Source organism: Macrobrachium rosenbergii, chromosome 16 (assembly GCF_040412425.1).
Source record: "Macrobrachium rosenbergii isolate ZJJX-2024 chromosome 16, ASM4041242v1, whole genome shotgun sequence".
NCBI lineage: Eukaryota > Metazoa > Arthropoda > Malacostraca > Decapoda > Palaemonidae > Macrobrachium > Macrobrachium rosenbergii.
In genome coordinates this window covers 3,097,767-3,115,073 of record NC_089756.1, presented here as the reverse complement: position 1 = coordinate 3,115,073, position 17,307 = coordinate 3,097,767, and the positions used below count along the sequence as shown (strand labels likewise).

At 40.6% G+C, this 17,307-nt stretch overlaps 1 protein-coding gene across 1 annotated transcript; it reads left to right on the top strand.

Annotated features, from left to right (window-relative positions):
* The first annotated feature begins 15,428 nt into the window (after positions 1 to 15,428).
* On the top strand, positions 15,429 to 16,259 carry LOC136847509 (zinc finger MYM-type protein 1-like). The gene has a single exon (XM_067119250.1). The coding sequence runs from the start codon at positions 15,429 to 15,431 to the stop codon at positions 16,257 to 16,259; it is 831 nt and encodes a 276-aa protein (XP_066975351.1).
* The last annotated feature ends 1,048 nt before the right edge of the window (positions 16,260 to 17,307 follow it).

Sequence of the window (17,307 nt, the reverse complement as noted above, 5' to 3'; positions counted from 1 at the left end):
TCTCTCTCTCTCTCTCTCTCTCTCTCTCTCTCTCTCTCTCTCTCTCTCTCTCTCTTAAGCTCCCAAGGTCATTAAGATTTCAAGATCAGACTTTTCTTTCATTCACAAAAACTGACTCTCATCCTCAGCCGAGGTGGTTATCAATCTCCTGGACGTCCGCTCGGCGAAGACCTTCTGACCTTCTTCTTCTTGCATATTTATTCCCGCCCGCTCTTTGTGGTGCTTCTTATTTCCTACTTCTTCCTCTCCTCGATTTCTTTATTATTATTTCCCGCTGCTTCCTCTCGTTTTCCTTTGTCGAACGCCATTGCGTCATCGTAAAGTGCGTTTGCAGGAAGAGTTCAAGCGAAAAGCTTCAGATAGTCACAGGCTGTTTGGATGTTCAGATCGTCACAAAGGATGTTTCGATGTTCAGATCGTCACAAAGGTTGTTTTGGATGTTCAGGTCATCACAGAGTATACTTTGGATGTTCAAATTGTCGCAACGTATGTTTTGAAAGTTCAGATTGTCACAAAGGATGTTTGGATGTTCGTGCTTGTTTTTAAGTTCAAGGAAATGTTCAGGTAAGATTTTTATACTTAGTTTTCCTATAATTTTGAAATGGACTTTGACGCATTCGTCATTATTAGATTTTGAAATCCCAAGGTTTTGAAATACCCACTGCAAAAATCTCCTGTGGGTGATAGAATTCCCCCCTAAAAGAAGCAGCGTCACACGAGACAGAAGATAAGGGAATAGATAAAAGACGATAAAAGTGTGGAAACGAATGGACGAAAGATAGAAATACACAACAGCAATATTATCAGCCTTGCAGGAGGCTGCTGGGTGGGCAGTGACTGAAAATATATATTAAATATAATACGGAAAATAAAACAGTTCTCTTAATTCCTTTCTTACGCTTATTCGAAAAGCCAAGTAATTCCCTTCTCTCTGTGTTTTCGTGGGTTTCTCTGGCAGGTTCTGACACAGATGGAAAGGCGTGAGGGAGGGGCGAGGTAGGGAGGGCTACGGAATGCGAAACTAGCTTTCGTGTGAAGACATAAATGAGGATCTTGTAGAAAATCATGGCCAATATTTCCAAATTTGGTGCGAAACATCGTTAAGTGCAGATGCATGGCCGATTGGTAGGTAGGTGGAAGCCACCTGATTCCTGCTCTCTCTCTCTCTCTCTCTCTCTCTCTCTCTCTCTCTCTCTCTCTCTCTCTCTCTCTCTCTCTCTCTCTTTATGTGTGTGTGTCATTATCTTGTATTCTCTCTCTCTCTCTCTCCAATCTCAGATCGTGTGTTCGAGCCTCTTCATGCTCACGTGAGTAAAAGTTTCATGTTGATTTCCTGATGGAAAACCTGTGGGAGATTTTAGCAGTCAGTTAAAATCTCCCACGGGTTTTCCTACTTCGCTTAAACCGAGGTTCAAAACAAAAAGCTGCGTGATGCACCGAGACTCTTAGGAAGCACAGATCACACAGCGCTCCTGATTCAAGCAATCTTTTATGCATTTTTCAGAAAGTACTTCATGTCCTTGTCAGAACTGTAATTACTAATGTATGTTAGGCACTGCAAGCTTTCTAACTATATGTATTTGAAATCTGTTCCTAATTTGTATATAGAATACTTAGTTCCTCGTTATACTGGGACCCTGGAGATGAACGACGCCGCCACCGCCAGCACCAGCCCATTCAGCGACAACTCTACAGCAGAGGCATCTGCCTACTGCCCTTCACAACCCAAAACCCAGAGGCCTGGTTCTTCAGAGCAGAGACCATCTTCAGGTCTAAGAACTCCTCTTCATCCTGCAAAGCCGACGCCATCCTCGAGTTCCTGCCAGACAACATCTTTGAGCAGATCCAAGAATGGCTCGCCAACCAAAAGACAACCGTCACCTACGAAATGCTGAAGGCCCAACTAAGGTCATCCTTCAGCATGCTGCCTGCCCTCAGAGCTAGGAAATTCCTAGACAATGTAGGGGCAGCAATAGGAGACCAGCAGCGGTCACACATCTATAAGCAACTGCAGCAGCTAGTTACGATCCCTGCCATAACGGGAGCCCAGAGATTATGTTGGACCTTGTGAGACAGGTTCTACTCACAAAATTACCCAGCCAAACAGTTGCAGCCATCCCCAATGCATCAACCATGGACCTCGATGATTTCCTGAAGACGGTCAACGCCATCCACCTGGCCTGCAAGTCGATGGAACCTACACAACCACCCGTAGCAGCAGCCGCCCCACAGCCACAGCAACAGACTAACAGAGACACAGAGAGCAATCCAGAGGGCCCCGCCGCCTCCATACACGACTACCTGAGCTCCAGGTGGAAAAACAAACCCAAATACAAGCCCAAAACAGAAGAACTTCCCAAGAGCATTTGTTTCTACCACTGGAGGGTCAGGAGTGAAGCCAAAAAATGTGAAAACGTTTGCTACGTGTCAAAAACATGCAAAAGGGTCACAGCAGCAACCCACCAAAATAAACGTCAGTGTGGGCAGACCAGTTCCCTCATAAGAGAAACCACGCCTGTTTTCCACTGTCTTTCTTCCAGGTACAGGCAAAAGGCTCGACGTGTTGTTTCATCGTAGATGAAAGATCAAATATGGAGTTCCTGGTCAACACTGGTGCATTCAAATCATTCATGCTGGCCAACCTGCACAAATTCCTCAATCCAACCCCCAGCACCCTACGTGAAAGTGTTGTTCTGCGCGAAGCAGTACAACTGGACATTCATCAAAGCAGATGTAATAATTGCACTTTTAGGAGCAAACTTCATAAAAGCTCACAACATGAGGGTAGAATAGCACGCAGCAGCTGATCACACGACCCACCCCCGTAGCCCCACTCACACCGACTCCAGCCCCAGAGATAAGTCGCCTCCTACAGGAGTTCCCGGAGGTATTTAAGGACGACCTGCAGCACGACCTGGCAAAGCACCACATAGTCTCCAAAGGTCCCTCAGTGCACGTCTGTTTTTAGTGTTTGGCTCCAGAAAAACTCACCCACGCAAAACAAGCTTTCCAGGACATGGAACGGGCAGGAATATGCCAAAAAGCCTCCAGCCACTGGGCATCTCCCCTACACATGGTACCAAAACCTGACACATGGCGACCCTGTTGTGACTACCGGAAATTCAACATCAAAACAGTACCCAACAGGTACCCACTACCCAATATTGCCAACATAACCAACCAGATGGAGGGCACCAAAATATTTACAAAGATCAACTTGTTGAAGGGATTCTTCCAAGTCCCGATTGCAAAGGAGAACAGGAAAAAATGGCCATTATCACCCCCTTCAGCACATAACCTTCAACTACAGCTGCTTCAGCCTTCAGAACTCAGGTGCGACCTTCCAACATCTGATGGACGAAATCCTGGGCAACCTACCCTTCTGTGTTGTCTACGTCGACGATATATTGATAATCAGCCCCAGCATCAAACAACACATGAGAGACGTCAGGCGAGTCCTGCAAATACTTAAAGAAAACGGACTTATAGTCCAGAAAGACAAATGTGAAAGGGTAAAACCAGAGGTGGAATTCCTGTCCCACCAAACAAGCCCCAACAGTGTCAAGCCCCTCCCAACGAAGGTCCAAGCAATCACCGACTTCCCAAAACCAACAACAATAATTCACGGGAATGATTCACTATTACCACCATTTCATACCTAAAAAACTATGTTGGTATGAAAAACAAAATAAAGCCTTCACACTAGCTAAAAAAGCAATCACTTCTACTGCCACACTAATCTTTCCTTTACCCCATAGGTCCCTCATCCTAACGACAGGCACGAGTAGCACAGCGATGGGCGCGGTACTCAAACTCTTACTTGCCTCCTCGTTATAAGGCAACATTGTTTGGGTCTCCCAAGCGTTTCCCAACGCTTGGTCACCAATAAGGCAACCCATTAAATCTCCCTGGGTGTAACACTTCTCTCGCAAACAAAAATATTGCTGTATGTCTGCTTGATCCAAGGAAATGTGTCTCTTTGTTGTGATATGAGCTGCGAATATAATGGTCATCAGACAAGCTCTAAGCAAAAAATATATTTTTAAATCAATTATCTCCTTAGTTTTTGGAATATACTCCTCAGTGAATTAAAGAAATATTGTTCGAACAAAAACATACTGTGTATGTCTGCTCAATTCAAGGAAATGTGTCTCCTTGTTATTATGTGAGCTGTGAACAAAATGGTTATCAGCTGAGTATTGAAAGATAGAGTGTTTTTAAATCAACTATTTTCATCTCAATTTTTGGAATATGTTCCTAAATTCATTCAAAAAATCTTGTTCGAAATCAGGAATTTTCTATTCAGTTTTATGAGATTATGGTTGTCTCGATGTAGAACTTCTCAGTTCCAGATGTCCTTTATTCCTCACACCGTTGGACTGTGGAACAGTCTCCCTGAGGATGTCGTGCAATTGCAACTTCAAAAAATCAAGCGAAGATGCAATGCTTTACTACCCTAATACTATTCTCCTTGCAATACATTTTATATATTTATTAAATTATTAATTTATATTTTTCTTTTTTAATAAGTGAGATCTCTTCTTTCTGCATTTCCCTTTACTTTCTCCTACTTCTTAATGAACACCATATTCCTTGGAAGCTTGAATTTTATGTCTATGGGCCCTATGGGCCTATTCCATTTGAATAGGGTTCATCTTCTGAATAATAATAAATAATAATAATAATAATAATAATAATAATAATAATAATAATAATAATAATAATAATAATAATATACTTTATTTTTCCATAGCTGGTACTGTTACCGACGGGGAGAAACTCGATTTCAGATCGCGCAAGAATCATCAGTTGTGTACTATGTCACTTTCTCCGAGATCAGTCAGTGACAAACCGGATGTGAGTTTCGTCCTTCCTAGTTGGCCCTTACAGCAAGAGTTCGTGTTAGGTCAGAGGCCAGTTTATTCCAGGACCCACTAGTAGGTCCTCGTTCATTCCAACGAAGCGAATGGTCGAGTCCGGGACGGCCTATGTTGAATTACTCGAACAGAATTTGAACTTGTTAATTCCTACGACCTTGAAGGTCCCAAGTTTATTGTCTCTCTAGAAATATCTAACCTCCCAGTGTCTCCTCAACAAGTTCCTCTGACAGAGTACTTACTCACTTTAGCTCTTCTGCATCCCCGTAGGGGGTAGTGCCTACAGTGCACCTCATGCAGTGCACTGTAGGCATTACTTCAGGTTCCGTGCACCGTCCCTTCGGCCCCTAGCTGCAACCCATTTCATTCTTTTTATTTTACCTCCGTTCATATTCTCTTTTTTCCATCTTACTTTCCACCCTCTCCTAAAAACTTTTTATTAGTGCAGCTGTGAGGTTTTCCTCCTGTTACTTAACCTTTCAAGCCTTTTTACTGTCAGTTTCCGTTTCAGCGCTGAATGGCCTCATAGGTCCCAGCACTTGCCCATTGGCCTAAATTCTAAAATTCAATCCAATCCAATTCAGCCAAAATCCAACGAAATCTGCGAACTTTTTTTTAAGGATAAGTATGTGCGCTGTACTGTAGGTGCGTAGGAAGAACGGGGTTACAGTGACATTCGCACTAGCGACGTCATCGAATGAGAAACTGTCGGTTGCACCGCGTTTGGAATTGTTTTCTGTGTCGTGTCTTTTTTTGAGAGATTCTGGTGCCTTTTTCTGATAGATACTGAAGGAAGACGGTTACAGTTAAAACATTCTTCAGTTGTTCTGTTATTTATAACAAGCATTTTAACATAAAACGGATAGCAATGGGTTTTTTAATATATACATTTAACTCACGCTCTGCCTATACTTCTTGATCCCATAACGCCATTCCCTTCCTTGTAAGAAGACGAAGACATTTGACATTCCTGTGTTCCGGGATTTGGCAAGAGTATAGACTTCGCCATGTTTATTATTATTCCTCGTGTTTATCCCTGGTGCCTGCTTGTCATGCGAGGTGTATCGCCTCTGCTTAGATAAGTAAGTCCCGGGTAATATGGAATCGAGGACCTCATGTGATAAAAGCTTCGGTGTACCGTGAATCACCGCGAACAGCTTAGGCATAGGCCTACTCCTTCGGGTATCTGCGTGGCCTTTCGCGTGGCGTCCTATCGTGTCAAGGCCCACTTTTTGACCGTAGGATATGTCGGCCCTGCATTTATTTTCACCTCAGAATACATTCTTTTTTTTAAGAAAGCCTTAACAGGAATATTAATAAAAGAAAAAATCTTGAAATAACTCCAGTCAGGATATGAAACTACCTCAGAATATCTTCTTTTTTTAAGAAAACCCTAAAAAAATGAATTAAGAAAAGTCTTGAAATGGCTCCGATCAGCTAATGAAACTACGTGTAGGTTATTTAACTGAAGTTTTGGCAACCAAGTTAGTTTTTCAACATTTTACTCACATTTTTCATTTATTTATTTATTTGTTAATTTATGTGTTTTTCTAATAACTTATCTCCTCATTCTGTATTTACCTTCAGTTACTTCTTTCAAATGAGCTTCAATTTCAAGTCAGTGGGTTTGACTTCTGAATAATAATAATAATAATAATAATAATAATAATAATAATAATAATAATAATAATAATAATAATAACTCCTTTCCTTCAGACCTATGTGTAAAGGGTCGAATCCCCTTCCCCGCGACTACTCTACTTGTTCGGACTCGAAAGGAAGGTGGGGGGGGGGGCGGTGATCCTGGACTGGAGAAGAAAGGTATCTTATCACTTCCTTCTCGTTAATCGGAACACACACGCGCACACATACACATACCTCATGTAAAATGGAGCAAGTGGACTTGGCGCACACACAAACGCACAGCTGTTGCAGCAACAGCAGCCCTTCTCTATAAATGGTTCGATTGTCTTTGTTTTGATGCGATGCTGGAAGGCGCATTCTCTGAGGAGTTATTCTGTGGAGTTACCTCTTAAGATTTTGTTTTCCCTTTTTAAATCACTTCTACCCAAGAATGTTGAAATTTAGATATAATAAATCGAAATAAAATGCTTTCTTTGGAGAACATTTTTGTTAATGAACATTGTTCAACAGAGTTGATAACAAGACAGATGTGATTGTTCACTTTGTAAGTTTATCTCAGCTATCGGGAACATAAACCAATATTTAGAAAGTAATGATGCGTATTAGATTTTAAACATCAGTAAAAGCTGCCACTAGATGTTCCCTCTCATTTGCTTCAAATATGTTGGTCTGGGGGTGGGGAGGAGGCAGCCCACATTTTCAGACGTTAAGACGAAACTAGTAAGTGATGTTTCTCAGAGCGTTGGTGGTATTTGTGGTGTTGTTAGTCCCACCTCTGCTGGGAGAACATACAACTAAATGGAAAGCATTCCTTCGACCCTTGAAGCCTTATAAGGGCGAAAAGGAAAGAAGGTTCTTCGCCCTGGCCCCCACATCTGTCTGTGCTTTCACGAAGGCCACCCCGCGCGCCACCTGTGACGGGCTTCCGCAAATGGCCATGACTGTATGTGAGAAACGTCACTCGAATCAGCAGTGGCCAATGCTTTCGGCCGCGTTGAAAAGAACAGAGATACGCAAGGTCTGTCTGTAGACCTTGGAGATTTGAGTCCTAGAGGAACGGGTACATAAGCCGTCACATATGGCTAATGATAACGATAATAATATGATTAATTATTATTACTGAAAAGGGGAATCGAACAGATTCACCGAAAAGCTCTCTGGAGAGATTTATTTATTTTTAAACATACGTACCCATACATTACTGTGGATTTGTTTCTCCATTATTATTATTATTATTATTATTATTATTATTATTATTATTATTATTATTATTATTCAGAAGATAAACCCTTATTCGCATGGAACAAGCCCACCACAGGGGCCATTGACCTGAAATTCGATTATTATTATTATTATTATTATTATTATTATTATTATTATTATTATTATTATTATTATTATTTAGAAGAAGAAGAAGAAGAAGAACCCTATTCATATAGAACAAACCCACCACAGGGGTCACTGACTTGAAATTCAAGCTTCCAACGAACATGGGAGAGATCAGTCATGATAAAAGAAAAATAGATTAACAGATTAATCAATGAATAAATAAACAGATAAAAATGTAATTAAATTACGTAAGTAGTTAAAAGAAAAGGAAAATTGTTTTGGGGTAGTAATGCGTTGCATCTTCGTTTCAACTTTTGAGGTTCCAGTAGCACGACATCCTCAGGGAGACTGTTCCACAGTCCAGCGGTGTAAGGGATGAAATGAAGAAGAAGAAGAAGCCAGCGTTTACCCAGCAACGTCTTCATCTTAACGTTGCAGAGGATAAGGGATGCACACTGCTTGAGCTTTCTCCGAATTTCCGTCGTTATGGAAGTGAATCATTTTGTTTAGCTTCTACCATATTCGTTCCGTTAGGAGAAGAAATGATGTGTGTTTTAATAATAATAATAATTTATTATAATAACAATATATATTAATAATGATAACAATAATAATATTATTATCATTATTATTATTATTATTATTATTACAGGCCTCAACACATGACTTGGGTCGTTATAGTGGAAATAATAATGAGAATAATGATTATTAATATAATGATTGTGGCGATTTATTATTATTATTATTATTATTATTATTATTATTATTATTATTATTATTATTATTATTATTATTATTGCTGGCCACATCACTTCGTTGGAGTGTTACAGTATGAATAATAATAATAATAATAATAATAATAATAATAATAATAATAATAATAATAATTGTTATTATTATTTTTTTTCCTCTGTCACAGTCATCCTACTCGACTGAGTGGTTTTTATAGTGTGGGGTTCCCGGTTGCATCCTGCCTCCTTAGGAGTCCATCATTTTTCTCACTGTGTGCGCTGTTTCTAGTAGCACACTCTTCTTCATGAGTCCTGGAGCTACTTCAGCATCTAGTTTTTCCAGATTCCTTTTCAGAGATCTTGGGATCGTGCCTAGTGTTCCTATACATTATGGGTACAATTTCCACTGACATATTCCACATCTTTCTTATTTCGATTTTCAGGTCTTATACTTATCATTTTTTTCTCTTCCTTTCTCATCTACTCTGGTGTCCCATGGTATTGTCACATCAGTGAGTGATACTTTCTTCTTGATTTTGTCAATCAACGTCACGTCTGGTCTATTGGCACGTATCACCCTATCTGTTCTGATACCATAGTCCCAGAGGATCTTTGCCTGATCGTTTTCTATCACTCCCTCAGGTTGGTGTTCGTACCACTTATTACTGCAAGCTAGCTGGTGTTTCTTGCACAGGCAACAGTGGAGGGCTTTTGCTATTGAATCATGCCTCTTTTTGTACTGGTTCTGTGCAAGCGCCGGACATTCGCTTGCTATGTGGTTTATGATCTCGTCTTTCATATCGCACTTTCTGCATATGGGTGAGATGTTATTTCCATCTATTGTTTTTTGGATATATCTGGTTCTTAGGGCCTGATCCTGTGCCACTCTTAGCATTCCTTCTGTTTTCTTCTTGAGTTCTCCCTTCTGTAGCCATTGCCAAGTTTCATCGCTGGCCAGTTCTTTTGTCTGTCTCGTGTACTGTCCATGCATTGGTTTGTTGTGCCATTCCTCTGTTCAGTTTTTCATTCTCCTGTTTCTGTATATTTCTGGGTCTTCATCTACTTTTATCAGTCCTTCTTCCCGTGCACTCCTTATCCACTCTTCTTCACTGGTTTTCAGATATTGCCCCAGTACTCTGCTCTCGATGTTTACGCAGTCCTCTATATGCTTAGTAGCCCTCTCCCCCCTTCCTTTCGTGTTATGTGTCTGTATTTGCTCTTGGGTGTAGTGCTTTGTGTATTGCCATGTGTTTTCTGGTTTTCTGGTCTATGCTGCAGAGTTCAGCCTTCGTCCACTCCACTACTCCTGCGCTGTATCTGGCCATGTGTTTATGGCTTTCATCATGGTTCATCAGGACCTGGGTCTTTCCAGCTGGGCATTTTCTTTAGTTGGTGTCTGACTGTGTCTGTCGTGATCTCGGTGAATCTTTGTTTTATTCTCCCCATTTCTTCTGCCTTGATTTCCTGGAGCCATGTTGCATGTTTGTTGTGGGATACTGGATTGCTCCATATGTTTTCCCAGAGTCTCTTGCTTGGTTCGGCTTCAGGAATTTCCTGGTGGTTGTCTTCCCCTCTTAGTTGGCTGTGTAGCCTTTTCTGGTTGGCTCCGAAGAGTTTATTCTGTTGATATCCTTTATTCCTGTTTGTGTACCGTTGGATCTTATGTGCTTTGGCTTTAAGCCTCTGTTTTATATCTTCTATTGTGTTGTTTAGTCCCTTCTCCTGCACTTTGTATTTCTCATTCAGTTCCTCTCTTGTTTTCTTGCTTCTTAGCCTCTTTACTGCCATCTCTTTCAGTTTACTCAAGTCAGATCTCATCACCATGATTTGTTTTTCCTGGCGCCTTTTCCGAGGCGGTTGCTGTTTTGGTTTCTGTTGGGTTGATTGTGATGGTGGTGTTGGTGTTTGTATCCCCATGAGTTCTACAGTACTACTAGTCTTGCTCCTGCATATGCCAGGTTATTTGTTTCTGTGATACTGGTGGTGTGGATTAGTCTCATCATTTCATTAACTTCACTTGTTTATTCCCTTAGTTTCTTTGTGTTGCAGGCTTTCATGGAAGGGATCTTTGTTCTTTCTGTATCTGGCTTCATCCATTGTCTGATCTTTTCCACCCATTCCGACCTCTCTGTTACATCTTCGGTGTTCCTCGTGTGTCGTTGCTTGGTAGCTCATCATTCCTGTCGTTTTCCGTGTCATCATCTCTTAGTTCATCTTCTTGTCCTTCGTTGCTGGGTGTTATTTCTCTTTCCAGTTCCTCTCTTTCTGTTGTGGAGAGCCAGTTCTTTTTCTTTATGTTCCTTACTTGGTCTGCCAGTCTCTTTTCTGTTTGAGGGGTGTTATTTCTCTCATTCCAGATGTTGACCAGTCTTCTTCTGTATCCTCTTTCTGTCGGGTTGCTTCTGATGTAGCATCTCCATTCTTCTTCTGATTTGCCTCTGTAGCTCCAGTCTCTGGTTGCTGGTTACTGTCGTTGTGGTGGTCAGTTGCTGGATGACGACATCCAAGTATCTGACCGTCCTCCCCATCGATTGGGCTGTATACCTGGCTGCCGGACGAAGCTCCTCTGTTGCCAGAGGTTCCATTTACGTCATTGTCATTTATTCTTTCATTTCTTTCCATCATTGCTGAGTTTTGCTATTTAACCCATAGCTGGACCCTAGCCCATCGAGAATAGGTACTCATTCACTGCTGAGTAGACAGAAAATTATGGCAAAGATCCTTTCCCAAGGAATCAACTCCGAGGAAAGCAGTCACCCATCCAACAACTGACCAGCCCAAATGTTGCTTAACCAGTCTATCGATGAGCTAAACCACTCTGCCACGGCACCCCTTATTATTACTATTATTATTATTATTATTATTATTATTATTATTATTATTATTATTATGGTAAAGTACCTTTCCCAAGGAATCAACGCAGAGGAGAGCAGTCACCCATCCATCCATCTCTCTCTCTCTCTCTCTCTCTCTCTCTCTCTCTCTCTCTCTCTCTCTATGTTCTCGTTTCTCTCTATAGTTTGCGTTTCAAAACTCTTCTCTCTGATTCTCTCTCTCTCTCTCTCTCTCTCTCTCTCTCTCTCTCCTGATTAGTTACCTTTAATCTTGCATGTATCAGGTCTTGGGTGGTTCAGGGAGGACCTTTGAGGACTGACTTTTACTAAAGTTGGTGTGGGTTGAAGTCTCCTTCTGGCTGAAGATCTCCTCGCTGACATTTCCTTGTGACTTGCGTTACGTTCCGAAGTCCACAGAAAGCACGAACTGAATCAGAGAGAAGCTGAATAAAAGCCGTATGACACTCCGTAGGGGGATAGTGCCGTCAGTGCACCTCACGAGGTGAACTGTAGGCATTATTTAAGGTTCTTTGCAGCGCCCCTTCGGGCCCCTAGCTGCAACCCCTTTCATTACTTTTAGTGCACTTCCGTTCATTCTCCTTCTTCCATCTTACTTTCCTCAATCCTCTACTAACAACTGATTCTTAGTGCAGCTGCGAGGTTTTCCTCCTGTTACACCTTTCAAACCATTCTGCTCTCAATTTCCCTTTCAGCGTTGAATGATCTCATAGGTCCCAGTGCTTGGCCTTTGGCCCAAATTCTAGATTCCATTCCATTCCAAACACACTTCACTGAGTCTATGCTTGCTGCAGTATTCCATGCTGTATCCGGAATTGACCACACTCAGTGGAACACTGTTGTCAATTTGTATCCATACATGCGGATCTCTGTCGCCAGCATATATGTAAGCTTATTTTTTTCCATTCTTCCGACATTTAATCACTCTTGTATCTAGAAAGGCTTTGAAAGAAATTGTATCTAGAAAAGCTTTAAAAGGAACGTAGTACCTGACCAAAGAAAGAAAGAAGCAGCCGATAGAAAGAGGGAGGGAGGGAGGGATCTCCGCACGTAACACCAATCATTCAAGAGACTCCCAAACAATACCGTCATAATAATCCGGGAGATCTCTTCTCCTCTCTCAAACTGCGCACCCCCCCCCCCCCTTCTCTCTCTCTCTCTCTCTCTCTCTCTCTCTCTCTCTCTCTCTCTCTCTCTCTCTCTCTCTTTGTGTGTGTGTGTGTGTGTGTTTAAAGAATTCATTCGAACGCCGGCTGTGTGTGTGTGTGGGGTAGTGTACCCTCTCACCTTATGACCCTCATTCCTCCTCTCTCCAAGAAGAGGCCAGCCCTATAAGAGCTGAAAGTCAGCTCAGTGGTCTGGTTAAACTACTTTAATGCTACTACTCTCCAAGAAGAAGAAGAGGTATTTACAAATGTGGATACTTCATATGACGCTTCGTGTCCATCTTTTTTTTTTTCAGGCGTCTTCACGAGATGGCAGTGTGTGTGTGTGTGTGTGTGTGAGAGAGAATTTTTGAGCCAATTTTCCTGAGTTTCATGTGACTGGCTACGATCGCGAGTTGGTGGTCTTCTGTGAATGAATGGGAGCGAGCGAGTCTGTCCAGTTCTTGCATACATTTGGGGCCCGCAAAAAATAATGGGCTTTTAGCCATAAACCTTCAGAGGCTGAATGTTTTTCTTGCCTTAATATCTTGCGGTCACCTCTCTGGCCTGTAGTTGTTCTGAGAAGGTGGTGACGTTGAGCTGGCGTGAGCTTTTTCTGGATTTTTTGGAGCCCTTTCTCTCTTATGGAGACTTTTACTTACAGTAAGTGCTGCACAAGCAGATTTAATCCGGCAATTAAAACTTTTCCGACATTTTTTTGGAGACTTTCTCTCTTCTGGAGACATTTAAGAGCAAGAGCCCGTGCTGGCACAAGGAGATTTAATCCGGCAATTAAAACTTTTCCGGCATTTTTTTGGAGCCTTTTCTCTCTTCTGGAGACATTTAAGAGAAAGCCCGTGCTGGCACAAGGCAGATTTAATCCGGCAATTAAAGCTTTTTCAGGCTTTTTTTGGAGCCTTTTCTCTGTTACGGCGACATTTAAGAGCAACAGCCTGTGCTGTCACGAGGCAGATTTAATCCGGAAATTAAAACGCGTGCCTCCAACTAACTTGATTCAGTATATTCAACCATATAGTTTTTTTTTTTAATCATTGGTTATCGGCACTTTGCATTCAGTAGTGTCTTGTTCTACTAACTTTATTCGTTCCATTATTCAGTATAGTCAACCATATGGTATTTTTTTATTATTCCTAAATCATTATTTATCGGTATATTGCAATGTTATATTGCTTAACTAAATTTGAAATTAGATGTTGGAAAATTTTCCTGAATCTCACCTCCAAGTACAGTTTCAGTCCCCATTATAATTTCTCTCGATGTTTCAGTTAAATGTATTGAAGCAGCGCCTACAAAGCATAAAAAAAAGATATTTGATTTTCCTTCTGTATTTCCCAATAATTTCTGTTTACCTCTTTCGAATGAACGCCATAATATTCTTTAGACGCTTCAATTTCAAGTCAGTGGCCGTGGTGGGCTTATTCCATATGAATAGGGTTCATCTTTTGAATAATAATAATAATAATAACAATAATAATAATAATAATAATAATAATAATAATAATAATAATAATAATAATAATAATGATAATAATAATAATAATAATAATAATAATAATAATAATAATAATAATAATAATAATAATTAGATATAAAGGCAATAAAATACAGGTCTTGTCACATTCTGAAAAAAAGCTACAGAAGCATCAACTTAAATCAGCTGAAGAAACCAAAAACAAGAAAACAAAATGAAAATGTGAAAGCCCAGTGAAGAAAAATGGGTTTTTTTTTAAATGCCACATGGAGAGGGTGGGGAGGGCCTTTGTTTCTATTCATGATGGCACTCGGTGCCATTTCTCCTTCACCAGATGTTGCTGCTTCTGGCCCTTTTCGTCTTACCAGATGTTCTGTACATGGGCGTACCGGCCAGGGGGGCAGGGCGGGCAACTGATCCCCCTAGGTCCGGGAATCAGCTAAAGTTCGGGTAAATCGGTTGAGATATTCGGGCGTTCGGGGAGGGAATCTATTATTTTATATAAAAAAATAATAATAAATAAAAAAAACTAAATAAATAATAAGAATAAAACTAAAAATAAACTTGTCGGGCAAATGGTTGAGATATTTGGGCATTCGGGAAAGCTTTTTTTTTTTAATAAGCATAAGAATAACAAGAAATATAAGCCTGTATTTGTAACCAAATAATTAATAATCGCATGTGAATTACCATTATAATTGAGAGAATATATAAGTAATATGTATGGTAGTTATAGAATATGTTAGAAGCTAATATTATGAACAAATATGTCGTGCAATAGAGAGAGAGAGAGAGAGAGAGAGAGAGAGAGAGACGCTCGAGTCTCACCATCAATTGTGTGCTTCCCCTGTGAAAAATTTCTCAGTGATCATTCCTTTGGATTCAGCAACTGGAAAAAGCCCGAAAGACTGGCAAAGCATGCTCAGAGCAACAGTCACAAATTAGCCATGTCAAAATGGATTGCACTGAAGATAAACAAAAGACAAGAAACGTCAGTTTTGGTTCAACTTGATAATGCTCACAGAGACATGGTCCAAAAGAACAGAGCCTTTCTCAGAGTGACTGTCGAATCCATCCTTTTCACTGCACACTAAAACATTCCCCAAAGAGGGCATTCAGAAGATAGGTCCAACATTGGACAGGATTCAGATGTAAATCAAGGAAACTTGATAGAACTTTTGCATCTTCGATGTAGGGACATCCCATGGCTTGCCGAGAGATTAACTTCTCAGCTGGCAACACATCAGCAGTGGCTCTCACCAAACATCCAGAATGAGATTCTAAACATTGCATCTGACCTTGTCTAAAAGACATATCTAAAGCTGTGGGAAAAACTGGGAAGTTTAGCATCATAGTAGATGAAACAACAGATGTCAGCAACAAGGAGCAAGTGTCTGTGTGTTTGCGCTATATATATAAACAATGGTCAGCCAGCAGAAACCTTCGTTGGCTTCCATGAAGTAAAGTCTGCAAAGGGAAAGGCACTCTTCCAACTGGTATTGGATGTACTTCACAAAATGGAGTTGAGGATTGAGGATGTAGTTGGCCAGTGCTATGATGGGGCATCTAACATGAGTGGCAAAGAGAAAGGTGTGGCTACAAGAGTGCAAGAGGTTGCACCTAAGGCCATCTATGTCCACTGTTATGGGCACTTACTCAACCTTGCACTACAGGATAGATTGCAGGAAAATACTGTCATCAGGAATGCTCTTGGAGTTGTCCAGTCCATCCAAAACTTCTTTAATACACCTAAACAAGAGAATGTTCTCCGTTCTGTACACATGCCAGATATTGACCCAACACCATACAATCCATACATCAAATTGAAGTCTCTAAGTGAGACAAGCTGGTCCTGTAGATGGGAGGCCGTGAAAGCTGTAGAGCAACAACCTGAGAGAATTCTACTTGCTCTAATAGAGTTGTCTAAGGAAAAAGATGTCAAAACTTTTGTGGATGCAAAGGGTCTTGTCAAAGCTATGCTTGAGTTCCCGTTCATCCTTGGCTTGCACGCTTTAAAAGTGATCTTTTCCAACACAAATGCCCTGGCTAGATACCTGCAGGGTCATGATGTTGACGTGATGACTGCAAAGACCACTTGTGATGCTACATTAGAAACCCTCAAAAAGTGCAGGGAGAAGATATGTTTTCTCTCATTTGGGAAAAAGCCAGAAAAACTGCAACAAATATGATTGAAATTGCACCAGACACTGAAGAGGTGGAAACTAAAAAGCGCCCAAAGAAACCTTCCAAGAGGCTGCAAGCACCCTCAGGAGAAACTCCTGAAGAACCCATCTCCTTTACAGACCATCAAAGAGCCAGGATTGAAATGAGAGAGAGATTTGCAAGCAGGGATACACATATCCTGACATCCCTGGCAAAAATGATATTAGGGAACGCAGTAGAAGATGATTTCAAGGCAGTGTCTGAATTCTACATTGTGGATCAAGACATCCTAATGGCTGAAACTGCCATTTTTCACAATCTGGAAGGCGTGGATTTGAATACTGCAAATAAAGTGATAAGGTATCTTTACTCAAATTCTCTGTGTGAAACTTTGCCACACTTCAGTGAGATGGCAAAAACCCTGGCAACCTTACCCGCAACATTTTGTTCTACAGAGAGGTCATTCCCGTACTTGAGAAGACTCAAGACTTACCTTAGATCTACTATGGGTCAGGATAAGGTCTCAACATTAGGACTTCTCTGCATTGAAAGAGGTTATGCCAGCAGGATGGATATGAACACTACAATAGATGTATTTGGCAAATGAAAGGGAAGGGACAAAATGTTCTTTCAATTCATCTCTAAGTGTGCTCTAAAATAAAATGTAGTGTAATAAAGATTTTCTTCTGTATTTGTACAGGCTTGGAGTAATGATAATTTAATGGAAAAGTAATTGGTTACACATTTACGTAATTATATGTATAATTCTTTATTTCTATCAAATGGTAATTTTAACTGCAGCAGAATTTTTTCAAATATGAAGTAATCTTCGGATGAGAATTATTCATGCTAACGTTAATTTCTGCAGGTAAAAAATTTTAGAAATATGTTTCATTTGTTGTTGTACTAAAGCTTTTACAACTTATTAATTTTGTTGTATGGACTGATTTTGAAAGGAGACCAAATTCACGTATTTTTTGTATCTGCAGTTTGTTTTATTTTCTATGGTTATGTATTTGTAACTGAAATGTTTAATGCTTGAAATTAATTTTTATTATATTTGTGTTTGAGATG

Coding starts and splice junctions, on each gene's coding strand:
- LOC136847509 (XM_067119250.1), top strand. CDS start 15,429: ATGAAACAACAGATGTCAGCAACAAGGAGCAAGTGTCTGTGTGTTTGC.